General features: G+C 44.9%; 2 protein-coding genes across 4 annotated transcripts; both read left to right on the top strand.

Annotated features, from left to right (window-relative positions):
• Nucleotides 1-5,175: 5,175 nt before the first annotated feature.
• On the top strand, nucleotides 5,176-11,221 carry LOC100191311 (Syntaxin-41). Of its 3 annotated transcripts, none has more exons than XM_008682732.3 (8): nucleotides 5,176-5,490; nucleotides 7,442-7,715; nucleotides 7,822-7,911; nucleotides 8,309-8,386; nucleotides 9,591-9,668; nucleotides 9,770-9,835; nucleotides 9,923-10,003; nucleotides 10,587-11,221. In XM_008682732.3, exons 1-8 carry the CDS (start codon nucleotides 5,303-5,305, stop codon nucleotides 10,689-10,691), a joined length of 960 nt encoding a protein of 319 aa, XP_008680954.1. In that variant the 5' UTR covers nucleotides 5,176-5,302; the 3' UTR covers nucleotides 10,692-11,221. The 3 variants fall into 3 exon arrangements, with proteins under 3 accessions (XP_008680954.1, XP_035823535.1, NP_001130217.1); XM_035967642.1 differs by having other exon boundaries at nucleotides 5,190-5,592; nucleotides 5,691-7,715; NM_001136745.1 differs by having other exon boundaries at nucleotides 5,190-5,490; nucleotides 7,439-7,715; nucleotides 10,587-11,220.
• A 1,447-nt stretch (nucleotides 11,222-12,668) lies between these two features.
• On the top strand, nucleotides 12,669-14,676 carry LOC103626147 (peptide-N4-(N-acetyl-beta-glucosaminyl)asparagine amidase A). Its single transcript, XM_008646530.3, has one exon. It carries the CDS (start codon nucleotides 12,718-12,720, stop codon nucleotides 14,533-14,535), a length of 1,818 nt encoding a protein of 605 aa, XP_008644752.3. The 5' UTR covers nucleotides 12,669-12,717; the 3' UTR covers nucleotides 14,536-14,676.
• The last annotated feature ends 1,352 nt before the right edge of the window (nucleotides 14,677-16,028 follow it).

Here is a 16,028-nt window from a genome sequence, read left to right as displayed (position 1 = left end):
TGCGTTAGCCCTCACAATAGACATATCTCGAAAATACCTTCCTCTCATATTATCAAGATGACTCTGTTTGATAGTTGATTTCCCGAAGACTGCATGACTTGGTCGCCAGGGCCGATCTTCAGAGTCTTCGCCCCCACTCTCCACATCATAGCTGTCACTATCATCAATATCTTCAGACAAGCCTTCCAGAATTTCTTTAGTAATCTTCTCTGTATTCGTTTTCGCTATTGACTCAACAAATCCAGCAGTCTTCTCCTCAAGAAGCTTCTCCTCTTCGGTTAGCTTCGTCTCAGCAAATGTCTTCTTGTCTTGAGACATCTTATCTTCGGAACTGACGAAAATGTGTCCTTCAAACCGAAGCTAAAAAGCTTGAGAGCTATCAAGCGCTAGTAAGCACAAGTTAACAAATTGAGAAAATAAGTCAAATGGCACAAGCAGTGTATCAAATACAGGCGGTGTGAGATCCTATTTATACGCCTAGCACGCTCCAAGTTGGAGGGCCCCATCTGTCATTGACTATTGCTATTCTAGCAAAGGGAAGGTGTTTTTTCGGACCTTCGGCTTAGGGTCTTCGTCCATGTCCCAATCTGAATTCATTATTCTAAACAAATTAATATTGCGAGGGGCTACTGTTGGGGGCCTTCGTCCTCCGAAGGTCCTCAAAAATGTGATTTAACAATATTTTTCAAGTGTGACATGTAAACAGGTACCTTCGGACTCGGGTCAAAAGCATATATAATACGGAAAGCACGATCGGGACGAAGGTCAAGTCAATCCCGAAGCTATGTGCAAGAAAGCTTCGACCAAATGGCGGAAAAAGGAACCGACTTAAAGAGGAAAAGACTATCTAGTCCTCATAGAATCATACATAAGTTAATAATAAATGTAAAGGGCATGAATGTAATTTCTTACAAGCTGCATCCTGTGCCTATAAATAGATGAACAGTTCCCCCGTACTGTTCACGCTGACTTGACATTTGCTTTTGCGTCACGCTCGTACCTTTGTTTTCTGTCAAGCCGAAGGTACCAAATGTTATTCAATATTGTTCTTATGTTAACTTATAATCATATACTGAGAAATATATATAATAATATTATTGTTTACATTATTTCTTATGTTTTACATGCTCCATTCGTTGCTAATATTAATACATATATGTATGATGAGATGAGGAAGATATGTCCTTCATGACTTTCGTTCCGAAGATCATTGTATCCTTAGGGAAATAATGCTTCGAAGGACGAAGGATATTAACAAATAACTTGTTTTGATGTTGTCTTGTTCTCAATTTATAGCATTTGAGAGCAAGTCCCCAACAGTATCGGCCTTACACTTTTATACGAATAAGAGCGACTATTTCAGAGCGTCGGCTAAGAGTGTCAGTTGGTCGACGCTCTTAGTATAAAAGTGTCGACTTATTTCAGTAAATATGTGGATTTTTGACCGACACTCTTTGCTTAGTTTACTGTAGTGCTTAGCCTTTTCTTCCTCCCCACTCCCTGTCCACCGACGCCAGTCGCCAGCCGAATCACCGTTGTGCTGCCTCGTCTCAAGCCACCGCTACTCGCCTTCCTGTGCACTAGCCCACGACTCAGGCATTTGCGTCCCGCTATGCTCTCTACCAGTGGACACGCTATCGCCCACCGATCTGCTCGCCAAAGCTATTCCCTTGCTCACGCCTCACCGGAGCTTTGTCAGCCAGAGATTCCGTGGCTGCATCGCTGCTCAGCTTGCTAGAGTCCTTGCGTCACCCGAAGCGGCGAAGTACTTGTTATCGTCGTCGTCGAGCTCCCTACGTCCTTTCGTTGCGTGCGACGCTGCCCAGAGCCGAGCCCACGTCGTCGACTCCACGACACCGAGATTCCTCTGTCCGCGCACTTGTTCCTGCTCGCGGTGCGCCTGCCACTCTGCCCGTCAACATTGTTATTTGACTCACCGGAATTCGTCGTGCCGCATCGTCGACGGAGACCCTCTCCCTCCACTCTACGTCTTGCTGCTGTTCCAAGGTAGAAGACAAGTTAATTTGCGACCTATCCCTTTTCGTTTACGGACAATAGAGAATTTGGACATGTGATGCCATTTTCTATTTAAAAATACTTATCAATATCTAATCATATTAAATAATATTTTGTTAGTGTGCTAATCAGTTTAAATTTACAGTTGCAATTGCAACAATTTACATGTTTTTTTAGATTAATTTGTATTGTATTTGTTGTAATATGTAATTTTCAAATTAAGAAGTTAAAAAGAATTACAACCCTATGTTTTATAACAAAGAAAATAAGAGATAATTATTTATAATGATATATGTATACAAAATGTAAATGTGTCAGCTACCCCTAGCTCGTTATAGATAAATAGAAAGTAGCCCCTACGCCAGATTTAATTACGTAATTTTGATTGTTTGGAATCTAAACAATTTAGAAAAAGTTCGATTAATTTCATAATTATACGATTAACCGTTTTAATTGATATTTACACTGGTTTTTCGTATTTTTGTAATTTAACTGTCCTAAAAACATTAATGAGTACCTTAGAAGGATTAGAAGTTCAAATTTTAGAAAAGGTACATTTGGAGCCAAGTTAGAGCCAAAACCGGATTCTAAGTTGGATGAATAAAAAAGTTGAAAAACTATGACTTAAACTAGTTGGAATAAACTCTAGTAAGCTTGTCTAAGTCATAAGAATACTCTCAAAGATAGCCAAATGGACACAAGGTGAAAAGCCCAAATTTAGTTTTTGATGTGCGGGTCTGTGGCGCACCGGACCAAGTACATAGAGAAGGTGTTCTCTACGTTTCTGTGGATTGTTGCACCGGATCACTTGCACAGAGAGGGCATAATTCAGAGCATGTGTGGCTTCATCGAACCAATCTGATGGTGCACCAGACCACTTATACAGAACGATTGTTTTTGAAGAACTCGAGCACATGGCGCATTGGACTAGTCCGATGTGCATAAGACTTGTTAGATTCAACGACTAGTTTCCACTCCAACGATTATTCCAATGGTTAGTTGATGTAGCTGCACACGTGGCACAGTCTGGTGGTGCACCGGACCGGTCTGGTGACACCTAACAAGGCAAACTTTTCATTGATTTCACATACTATCAGAGGTCCGGTGGTGCACCGAATCTATAGTATAGGAGGTCCGATGCACTGAGGAAGGTGTATATTTTGGGGATTCCCGCCAACAACTATTTAGATGGTTGGGGTCTATAAATACTCCATAAAATGATCCTTTCTAGATACAAGAGTTGTGAATCAACTCCTACAAGGTAGAGCAACACCTCTCATAAATCAAAAGCCTCCCAAATGCCTATTAGTGAAAATTGTACAAGAGATAGCCATTTTAGAGTGATTTTTTATGGTGCCTTGTATGAGTGCATTAAAGAAGGGTTTGTTGCTGCGATCTTGTGCTTTGAGTTGTGACCTTTTATCTTTGTAAAGGCTAGCAAGAGGCTCCGAGTCTATAGAGTGTCTTGTAGAGACTATGACCTCTCATTTCCGAAGATCTAGAGGACTTGAGCTTGATGTTTGGAATTGTTTAAGAGGGTTGAAAGAGACCGGTCAATTAAATCGCTTTGTCTCTTTGTGTTTGTTTGTTTTTACTTGCGATTTGTTCTTCCCTCTCCCATTCTAAGTTATCTTGCATCGATCTTGATTCAAATCTTAAGTGTTGCTTCTAAAATTATAATTCCGCAATTATTTGAGCAACATGTTGCAAGCTGAACTCCTCTCCTACTTCGATTCTATTTCCTTTTACTCTAACAACTAATACGGATCACTTTTCTTTGTTTTAAGTGCATAATTCCAAGTCTCGTATATTCACCTTTCTCTAGGCGATATCATATGGGCAGGTTAGTTGTCCGCGCGGCCAAGCTAGCTGAGGATACGACCAATGTAAGTTCAGTTGGGGCGAGCGCAGGAGCGGTCGTGGTCAGCGTGGGGACGGTCGGGGCAGTCCGACGACGGCCATGGTCTCCATGATGGCGGCGTGCGTGATCAGAGAGACGTTGGTCTGATCCTTTGAGATATACAAACGAGAAACCATGCATAAGGACATAAATGACATTTCAGACGCCAGAAAAAATAATAAAAAAATATATGAAATTGTATTAAAATCAATTGGAAGACGTTCTTAGTGCTGGTTTTGCGAAGTGAACATTTCATATGACAAAAGCTTTATTTGGGTATTTTAGTATTGATCTCAATCCACATGAGTTTAGGTGGATTAGAGCGTAAATTAGTTTAATTTACACTCTAATCCACCTCAATACATGTGGATTAATGTCAATAATAGAGTATCTAAATTAAGCCTAAAAGATGTTATTTGGACTCCCAAATATATAATTTTCTGGTTTTTGTTTTGAGAAATTGGGTTCTATTTGGAATCTCTAAAGCTAATAGTTAACTGCTAAAATTAGTTTTAGGCCCCGTTTGTTTCGTTGAAATTGAATTCCATTTTAATAATTATAATTTAGACAAAATTAATTAAGTTCATATATTTATATATGTAATATATTTGTATATTATCCTAAATAATATGAGAGAGATAATTATATACTATATTTATGTTATAGCGAAGCAAGTAGAAAAATGTGCTATAAGTTGTACATCGGAAAAATAGTATGTAAATCTATAGAATCAATTCTCATCTATCACCTCATGAATTTGAGATAGGCTTATATGAAAACTTTAGAAAGTTGTGGAATGTCACATTCTAAAAAAATAGTTTATTCAATTAGTAAGATTCCAATATTTCAAAATAAAAGGAAACAAACGGAACATTAGAGAGATTTCAAACATCCTTCGACTAATTGTTAATTAACTCGTATCTAACCATTAGTTTATTAGCTGGTACCTAGCTAACAGTTAGCTCATTTCAAACACTCATTAGCTAACTTTTAGTTAACCCATAGTTAACAATTAGTTTATTAGCCGGTACAACTTAGCTAATATTCTCTTCGTGCCATAATAGAGTTCATTTTATCACTTGCTTTTTATATCTATATTTAAATAAGTCATAATAAATCTAGACACATATATAAAACACACATACTAATTATTGCATGAATCTAAAAAAAGTTAAAACGAATTTTAATTTGAAAAATAGGGCTGGCTATGATTAGTGACTGAGATTTTTATACATACTTGTCTAAGAATTGGTGAAGCTGTTGGAGCTGGCGAAGAAACTCTACCAAACCAAACTGCACCAAATTCTCCGGTCCCCGCCTCAGCGCCTCCGCCATCGACATCCCACCCGCCCGTCCCCTCGCGGCTCGCGCCCGACGGCCCGAGGCATGGCGACGCGGAACCGCACGCCGCTCTACCGCAAGTACCGCGACGCGCTGCGGCACGTCCGCGCACCGGCCGGGGCGACGTCGTCGTCCTGCGGGGGCGGGGGAGGGTCGGTGATCGAGATGGCCTCGCTGCTGCGCTCCGACCGGCCCTACGCGCCCCTCAGCATCGAAGACCCCTCCGCCTCCAGGTGCCACCACCTCCAACTCCCAACACCCCCTCGCATGTCGTCTGGCCTCTGCGGTTTGGGAACCCACTGAAGGTTGCTAGCTGCGACGCGGGGTTGCAAGATGTGAGTTTCTCAGCTAGATCGAGAGGCATTGACCATGCTAACGAGTAGATAGAGTGGGCTAATTGACCGGTGACTCAAATGAATTGGTTGAATTGCAGATCACTAGACTCGGCATTAACTTGATCTAGGTCATGTTTGGGACAGCTCTACCAGCTCAAGATCCACCAAAACAGCTCTACTCTATGAAAAGTTACCTGAAGGATCCAGCTCTAACAATTTCAGATTCACCAAAATGATGGATCTAAAGGTTACATTCACCATTTCCGTGGACCTCCTCAAGGGGTACTCCACCAAACCGACTTTGATTGAGTTGGAAAAAACTACCCACCACTGTCACATGTTATAGATCAAGAACACAGTCGAAGTACAAAATCGTTACGGATCCCTCGGCTCAACTGGTGTCTACCTAAAGAAAAAACTATGAGCTCTAGAATGAGTGCTCTAAACAAATGACATTCAAGAGATGTTGAACTAATCAGTCCTCCCCTCTATTTATAGAGGGTTATTCTCACTTCCTAAACTACCCCTATTTACATAGAGCATATCTACTCCACTGGAGGCGAAATGGACCAACTCCTAGGTTTTCGATCCGACGGCCACGTCCTTCACACGGAGTTGCTTCGCCTTGACGCACCCTTCGTGATCACGCCACGTGCCGCCACTGGTTCCCTCCGGAACCGCCGCTGTCGAGTTTTGAGGCCCAAACTCAGCAAAACCCGCCATTTGTAGCGCTGGGTGGTTTTGAGGCCTAAACCACCAAACCTGCCGTGAGCACCGCACCTCGTGCACATCCTCCACGATTACACGCGTGTTCCGTCAGTGCTCGACCACGCCGGCAACACGGTCCACTCCACCACGTCCTCTCGCGAGTGTGTGTCCCAGGTGTCAGCCACCGCGGCTGGTCACTCGACTGCTCTGGTCCGTCAGTCAAGACCCAGCAGTTGCCCTTCACCGCTCCCAGTCCATCAGCATGAGCCTGTATGACCTTCACCTCAGCCGTCGACCACCGTCCCTTTGCTCCACACCTGCACACCACAAGCCGACCAACATGGTTGCACATGCATAATCTCACATTCTGGTCAGTTCACTGACTACCCCGAAGTGCTACCCGTTGATAATCACTCATCATCAAACTGAACCACAAGGGACAAGTCAACCTTGTGTTCGCATTCATGTTTTTAGTGGTGGAACTGCCCCAAACAAGCCCTTAGTCAAGCCTTTGCATGTTAGCTAATTACTAAAAAAACTTGACCGGTGGGGGAAAGACCACCTCTACGGTATTTCACTAAGAAGAGCTCAACCATAGCCCGGCCAAAAAAAGCCATGAATGCTAGCTCCCTCATACATGGGGACCATATGGTTCGGACCTTGACCCGTGCTTTGAGGCCCAACCCACACTACCAGCCCCTTACACGAGGGCCCATTCACCATAGGTCGGTTCACCTATACTGACCAAGGGAACTAGCGAGTTATTTTTTTTAACCTTAGCCTGAAATTCGCTCCCATGGGGAGTCGATCCTAGGACCCGAGGAGTGCTACTTAGATGCGGAAGATGCCTAACCAACTTAGCTAGAGGCTCTTTCGCAACTAATTACTACAAGACAATGACCTATGTAGCATACATGCGATTTCGCTTTCTGGGGACTTGGAATTTCTGCCATTAGACAGAGCAAATGGAAGACTTATTATAGCATGCATGTTGATCAGTGATCAGTGGCTTTGGCAGTAAGCTGTAATGGTGGGTTGCGAAGGTTAACTTAACTACTTGCATTGATGTGTTACTGGTTGGACACCTCACTGGTGATAAGATGAATTATGCAGCACTGACGTTTGGTTTGTGTTGCAGTAGAGGTGCTGTGTCAGTCGGGCTACCCCCAGCCTGGGTGGATGTTTCTGAAGAGATATCTGCAAACATGCAGAGGGCAAGGACAAAAATGACGGAGTTGGCTAAGGCACATGCCAAAGCCTTGATGCCGTCCTTTGGCGATGGCAGAGACGACCAGCGAGCAATTGAGGTTCTCACACATGAGATAACAGACTTGCTGAAAAGGTCCGAGAAGAGGCTGCAGAAGCTGTCCATGAAAGATTTGTCAGAGGATTCAAATGTCCGAAAGAATGTCCAGGTGATGATAGAAACTTGTTTATCAGTGGCAGTTACAATTTAAAGAGTGGCAGTTTGTTCCTTTTTTCCCATTTGACGGAGAAAATACACCTGGCTGTTATGTGCAGCGTTCCCTTGCTACAGACCTGCAAAACCTGTCAATGGAGTTCCGGAAAAAGCAGTCATCATATTTAAAGCAGCTTCGCCAACAAAAAGAGGTTCTATTCTGTCGTCATCAGATAATTAGGTGCTGATAGAATGTTTGTCTATGTTGAAGTGTATAAGTGGATTGACTACCTTCTCCCATCAGCTTAAGCTTTTGGGTTGAACTGGTTAGTGCGTCCATTCTAACATAGTATCAGAGCCAGAGGTCTCGAGTTCGAATCCTGGCAGAGGCTTTATTTGTGCCTCCACCCATTTATTTCCACATTTGCGCCTTTCTCTCTGGCTGCGTTTGCGCCTTTCTCTCTGGCTGCACGTGAGTGGGGGTGTTGAAGTGTATAAGTGGATTGACTACCTTCTCCCATCAGCTTAAGCTTTTGGGTTGAACTGGTTAGTGCGTCCATTCTAACAGTCTAACCCTGACTGATGCTTTATCTACGAATACCTTTGCAGGGTCAGGATGGTGTTGATTTGGAAATGAATATGAACGGGACAAAGTCTACATTTGAAGACGATGAGTTTGATGATGTGGTCCGTTTTATTTTGGTCTTTACATGCTGCATACCTGATTTTGGTGATTCTTTTTATCTCTGCGTATTTGATATTAGCATGAGGAGTGCCTATGGACTATGAGTCTGTCTTCATTGGATATGAGATGTTAGCTGCATATTAAATATTGACAAGAGAGTGTGTGGGGTCTGTTTGGCAGAGGCTTTATGTGTCTTCTCGCCTTTGTTTGTACACTTACTCACTCTCTGGGACTCCTTGAGACTTCAAAGATTTGCTTGACAGGACATGTTTTCCTTTATATGCATAAACACAAATTGAAAAATGGCAGTAAAAGACGAAATAATAACGACGAAGTTCTGCCTTATGTGCACTGGTGTTTCTGTTTATTTGTGTTGTCGATATGGGTAACTCAGTTCTTCCCCTCCTTGATGATGGCTGTGGCTAGAGCTGGATGCTCATAGTAAATTTGTTGGTGGAAATGGATAACTCTGTATTATGCCTCCCTTAAACCTTGTATTAGCATTGCTAACATCCACATCTGTGTACTCTCACTTCCCAGCCTCCCTCCCTCCCTCCCCGCCCCAATTTTCTGTTCATCTGTTTCCTTTTTCTTTTCTGTTTTTTGGGCTGGAAACACATTGGTTTGGATATCATAAAATAGATTATGAATGGAGAGCAAGATTGAATACTAAACTATATATTATGGCAAGCACCATGGTCTAATGAAACGGAATGGACCATGCCCTTTCAACCAGTTCCTGGTGGCCAGGTATTACCCTGATATTTGAGGTCCATTGTGAGAGATGGGCACTTGAATAGTAATAAATACTGTATATGATATATGTGAGTAAAATGCAAGAAGTTTCTGTTACTTATCTCTGTAGCAAACTACATTGGTCCAACATAACAGCACAACGATGCATTCACCATCCAGAGAATGGTCCTGCAGTGAAGAACTAACAGTGTAGATGGTTGGTTCGTGTAACGAAAACTGCTGCAAAGATGCTTTAGGAAATTCTTCAGCACAATATATTCTTTATTATGTCAGTATTTCCTTTCTTTTTTGGAATGTTTGATTATCCATGCATGCTAGATTTGGCTGGATTTGAATTTGTTGTGTTAAGAATATACTTGTTGGGATCCAGACCAACATATGATGATAAGTGCAACTAGTTCTTTAAAGTTTAAGTTGTTGATGTAATTCATAATTGCATTTTGTTACCAGGGTTTCACTGAGATTCAGATGTCAAAACTTAAGAAAAGCGAAGCATTCACTAGAGAAAGGGAGAGAGAAATTGAGCAGGTGATTTTATTTATTTCTTTGACGGTTCTTTCAATCACATTTTATTCTCTTTTTGACAGCGCATGTTCTGAAGTCTGTTTATTATTGTTTGTGGCTTGAAGGTTGTTGAATCAGTCAACGAACTTGCACAGATTATGAAGGATCTTTCAGTTCTTGTGATTGATCAGGTATGGAACCCTGATTAATTGTCTATATTGGTTTTAGATAACTGGTTGGGACCAGACTCTTGATTTCTTAATTCTTATTTCAAACAGGGAACCATCATCGATCGGATAGACTACAACATACAGAACGTTGCAGCTTCAGTTGAGGAAGGTTACAAACAATTGCAAAAGGTTTTATCATCAAACCTTATTTACCCTCACTAATGTTTCCGCTGTATACATTTCAGTAGAATGGGCCTTTAGTAATGATGAACCAAACCTTTATGCTGCTGGTAGGTCTTTAAGCTGTATGGTGCTTGGCTGCTTTTTTGAACAGCATGATAAGTGTGTAGAGATTTGGTCTTTTGTTATATATGCCCTCAGGGTACCCATAATTTATTGCCGTTGGTGGAAATCATGGGATTCAAATATTTCACATTTTTAGCTGCTATATTATATCGAAATATCATGATTTTCATTAAACCATACCACCCTGCCTTTATTTCCATGTCTGTAAAAGATGTCACTTTCCGTAATGGTGGGGGCTGTAGACTTTTAACCAACTCTTCAGGCTTCAGTTTACTGCTTAACGCAGACACTTTCTTGTACCTTTATGACCCCCACCCCGTCTATGTAATTCATTTGTTACTGTTGTGTGCATTATGTCAGAGGTTCCGCGGTGATCATGTGTTGCAGAACCCAATAGCCTTACTTGAAATAATGAAAAGTAGCTGCTTTACTTGTGGTCTAATATCTTGGTCCGTCTATTCTGCAGGCTGAGAGGACCCAGAAGAAAGGGGGCATGGTGATGTGTGCCACTGTCCTTGTCATTCTGATCTTCATCATGATAGTCCTTCTGATTTTGAAGACCATTTTCTGACATACTTAGCTATCTCATTTTAATGGTTGATGAATGGTGGCCAAGCACACACCACGCTCATCTATTCATGTGAGTGAGGATTGCACCATGCCTGCATATCAAGAACGCCACAAATTCATTTGAATAGCGGCGATACGACTCACTGATCTGAAGATGGAACCATCTTGAGTCTTGGCCACAATTTTTGCATCGTTGCAGATGTAGACATGCCCTATTCATACAGGACTCTTAATTTTAGAGAGAGAAAAATCTGAAGAGGATTGTTTGACACGTTTCACCTTCCAGTTTGCCTTGGAGCAACCGGGTTAGGCTGGCTGTGTATGCCTCTGTATAGAGTGAGTTGTATCATACATCAGGGTATCGGAAATCAGAAAGTAGGTTCAGTTCCTGTGTCATCTCTTTTCTGCTTTATGTTGTCTGCCCTTCTATTTTGAGCTAGCTTTGAAGTGGCATTTCATTGTACCATATCCTAACAATTGTTCTGACAACTTTCGCCCGGGTAGTCGGATATGCAATGAGATTTTGTGCTAGTGTGGCGAAAGGGCCTCCAGGCTATCATATCGCTCTGCCGATTAACCAGCGGTGTCCTGCTGCTGCCAGTCTACCATATCGCTCTGTCGAAAGAGCATCTTCACGAGGAGTCCTATACCTGAACGGAGTTCTATTTTAAAATATCACCAAAAAATTGTTCCAGCGGGATTTTATTTTAAAAAATCATCAAATAATTATAGGACTTAGTATCACAGGTCCTAAATATACCTATGCTCATTTTGCACAGTATTTCTAACCTTTTCATTTGTTTTTTTCGGATTGTTTTTTTTCGGATTAAAATCAGTTGTTCGAACTGCTGTTAAAATCTATAGAGACAAAATACCGAGAAAAAAAAATTCTTTCCATCCCAAATACAAACACTCCTTTGCAGCCTCTCACATCCTATACATGGAGGCTCATATAAATAGAAGAAAAAATAAATTCATAAGGGGTTACTTTGTAAATTTTGATATGTTTTTGTGGGCCTTCAGGTAGTGAATATGAGAGGCTGCAAATGGGTATGTTTGCATGCAAATGGGTATGTTTGCATCCGAAATGCAAATATTTTTGAACAATAGAAACTGTTTCGGATTAAAGTCAGACAGACGAACAGCTGTAAGATCCCAAGCCATGGATGGTTTGATCTGCTGGTCCCAAGCCATGGATCCGTTCAGGGATGATGTAAGTGTGCTGGTGGTAACGTAAGATCCCTGTGTTGTAGAATCTATCGACTAGGATCGTAGAATCAGGCCCAGCCCCCCCTTAGTTATGATCGTTGGCAAAAACGCACATTTTAGCAGCTACATCTAGTATCGTGGGCCCTGAACGGTTGCGTACAGGCGCACCATCCCAATCAGAGAGGAGAATCATCAGAGCAGCCAGCCCCTGAAGCAAAGCAAGGCAAAGTTGCCTCCCAGTCCTAGCCAGCCACCACTTCAGACAGGCCCCAGAGGATTTGTTGAGAATACTACTTCCTATAAATTTGCTTCATCTAATACCAGCGTAGGATCTGCATTTCTGCCACTCAGAATCGGAGCAGATATAGAACAGGATCACAGGACCTTCTGGCTTCTGGGAATGCGTATGCTTCTCCTTTCCAGCGACCATTCTTGTAAACATTGTAGCAATCTGAGCCATACACAGGTACAGAACATAGCTAATGTTCGGCCCTCCTGCAGCACCTGTCTGCATTACTAGTTTAACTTCACTGACCCATGCTAAGTTAAACTTGCAATCCAAACCTGATCAAACATTTAGCTACATCATTAGGCTCCATTACCTCAGTTAGCGAGGCCTAGTGTCGCTGTGTGACTTGCAGTCCAATTTACCGTCACTCCATCAGGGAATAAGAGCATTGCATGGTCCCTGAAAATGGAGTGCGCTCTACTTCACTTCTACTCTTTACCGCCCTTTTTAAATCCCCTCCACGGCAAGAAGCGCGCCAAAGCACCAGCTAGGGCCTCTCGCTGTCCTCCACCCCTAACGCAGCAGAGACATGGCCAGCTCCTACGTGCGACTCCTCGTCCTCGTCATGGCCTCCCTAGTCCCGGCTTCCGTTGCTTCGCTCCCTCACAAGCTCCGTCTCTCTGCCTCGGACGTCGCCGCGCTCGGACCGCTGGCACCGCGGCCGCCCGCGCCGGACCAGCCGACCGTCTTCTTCGAGGTGGACCGGCCGCACCGGCCGCCGCCGGGCAGCTTCGGCCCGTGCTCGACGCTGCTCCTCTCGCACTCCTTCGCGTACACCTACGCCAAGCCCCCCGCCACGGTCGCCTACTCGCCGCCGCCGTGCCTGGCGGCGGCGGGCGGCCGCGCGGCCGTTATCTCGCTCGCCGTCCTCGAGTGGCGCGCTACGTGCCGCGGCGTCCAGTACGACCGCGTCTTCGGCGTGTGGCTTGGCGGCGCCGAGCTCCTCCGCGGCTGCACCGCTGAGCCGCCCATCCAGAGCGGCGCCGGCGTCGAGTGGACGGTCTCCAAGGACGTCACCAAGTACGCGTCACTCCTCGCCGCCCGCGACCCCACCACGCTCGCTGTGTACCTCGGCAACATCGTGGACCAGCAGTACATCGGGGTCTTCCACGCCAACGTCACGCTACACCTCTACTTCCGCCACCCGCCGCCGCCGCCGCCGCAGCCCGGGCTAGGCCCCGCCGACGTCGTCGCTCCGATATCGCGGAGCCTCCCGTTGAACGACGGCCTGTGGTTCGAGATCAAGGACGACTTCGACATCGCGTCCGCGAGCATCACAGTGCCGGCCAACACGTACCGTGCCGTTCTCGAGGTGTACCTCTCCTACCACTCGGAGGACGAGTTCTGGTACGGGAACGCCGCCGGAAACGGCCCGTTCCGCGAGGTCGCTGTTCAGATCGACGGCGACTTGGTCGGCGTCGTGTGGCCGTTCCCCGTGGTCTACACCGGCGGCATCAACCCGTTGCTCTGGCGACCGATCACCGGCATCGGCTCGTTCAACCTCCCATCCTACGACATCGAGCTCACGGCTTTTCTGGGCAAGCTGCTGGACGGCGAGAAGCACGAGGTCGCGTTCACGGTGACCAACGCCATGGACACGTGGTTCGTCGACGCCAACCTCCACCTCTGGCTGGACCCCAGGGGCGCAGCCACGGCGGCGGGCATTGTCAGCTACGACGCGCCGCCGCTGGACACGGCCACCGCGACTCTGCCCGATGGCCCTAACAACGGGCTCTACTACACGACAGCGTTCCGACACGTCTCCGCCTCCGGGTGGGTGCACACGCCGTCGTATGGCAAGGTCACGGCGACGTGGACGCAAAGGTTGGGCTACGAGAACACTATCAACTTCCGCGACAGCTTTTTCCAGCCGGAGGTGAACCAGACCACGGACGCGTACTCCGCCGCCCACGTCGCGGACCACGCCGGCGTGCTGTACGCGCAGGAGGCGCAGCAGAGCTTCACGCTGTACAAGTTCGTGGGAGTGGTGAACCAGACCGACGTCGACTCGTACACCGCGGCGACGAAGGTGCAGCTCGGGTTCAGCGACGACCGCGTCGCCGCCGGCCGGTCGGGGTTCTGGGCCCGGTCGCTGAGCAACTCGCAGGAGTGCGCCCGGGACGTGGACGTCGAGGACGGGGAAGCCGTCCGGGAGTCGTGGGCCGCGCGCCAGACGTACAGGTATGAGGCCTCCGACGCATGCTTCTTCCGGAACGTGACCAGCCGAGGCAACAACGTGGTGTCCGACCACTCCGACGAGACCTGCGTGAAGGAATCGCCAGCCGCCGCCGGTGGCATTGCAGAGCGGGCGGCGGCCGCAGTAGCACCGCGGCTGAGAAAGGAATAGAGCTGAGATGGTCTGCTTGTGGTGGATAAGGATAACTGAAAGAGCGTGTTGGTTTACTTTTTTCGCAGAACGATGAAAAAACGAGCACCACACCATAACATATATACATTGGAATAAGGTGGATCCTTGAATTGAAATTCATTCTTATAATTACAATTTAGATATAAATTAGGTAAAGTAATATAACTATATACATTTGTATATCACCGTCGGTCACATAAGTGAGGTGTTTATATATGTGTTGTATTTAGCGAGCATAAGAACATACTATATGTTAGATATTTAATCAATTTCAGCAGCAATTTCATCTAGAAATAGATAATGTGTGATCTAAGCATATAGAAAATTTGAACTAACACAAAATTGATTTAAAACTTATTAGATATTGGGCAAGAGAAATATATCCAGCGGCAAAGCACAATATACTTGACATAGTGCTTGCCGGTACAGTGGTTCCGCTTGGTGCAATGTAGAGTAGCCGTGCCGATCACGTCGAGAAGAAGATGATGAAGTGAGCAGTTGTGCCACTTATGATTACTCCTAAAAACATATTTGTCGGCCTTCACCTGAGCAGGTGAACTCGTGGATGACACTCGCTTCATAGGCTTACTCTTCCATTGCTTGTGCGCGCAAGAACTAAAATAGGGAAATTTGTCTGATAGTAGAAACAAAGGCAAACCGAAGAACGATGACATGATAAAGCTTATATCTCAGAGCCAGGAGAATCGAAAGGGCACGAGAGATCATGAGACAAAAAACTACCATAACTCAAAGAGTTATGACCGTAGGAGATCAAGAGACGAGAAATTCTAGTAACTTTAGGAGTTACGAACATGGGCTTGTGTTCTTGATCGTTCTCGTTCCCATTCCCAACCTCATTCTCTTACTTTGTAAAGCTAGCAAGAGATGTCAAATTGTGTGGTGATTCTTGTGGAGACTTTGTGTCCTTTGAGATTGAGAAGAAGCACTCAACGATCTAAATAGTCGATTGAGGGAGGAAAGGGTTGAAAGAAATCTATCCTTAGTGGACTACTCAACAGGGACGTAGGTATTTCGGGACCGAACCTCGGGGAAAAAGTCATTGGTGTTCTTTGTGTTGATTTCTTATTATGATGTGTTTCTTCCTCTCCTCTCTCTCTTAATTCTCTTGCTTGCCCTTGATTTTATGGCCCTATTTGTTTCATCTTTTTTAGCTTCTGGCCACCAAAAACTGTTGCGGACTGCCAAACGCTTGGCTTTTCAGCCAACTTCTATAAAAATCGATTTGGTAAAAACCATCCAAAATCAATATAAACACATAATCGGTCGAGTCGTTGCAATAGTAGGAATCCATCACTTTATAGATCCTGAACCCTATGGATACATTCATCTTCCTTTGCACGTAATCACAACGATATTTAGATTCTCTCCACAACCATATTCTCCCAACAACCAAATTCTCAAAAAAACTGGTTAGAAAAAAACTGAACCAAACATGCCCTATATCAATTGAG

This window comes from Zea mays, chromosome 5, assembly GCF_902167145.1.
Source record: "Zea mays cultivar B73 chromosome 5, Zm-B73-REFERENCE-NAM-5.0, whole genome shotgun sequence".
Lineage (NCBI taxonomy): Eukaryota > Viridiplantae > Streptophyta > Magnoliopsida > Poales > Poaceae > Zea > Zea mays.
This window is presented reverse-complemented; position numbering and strand designations above follow the sequence as displayed.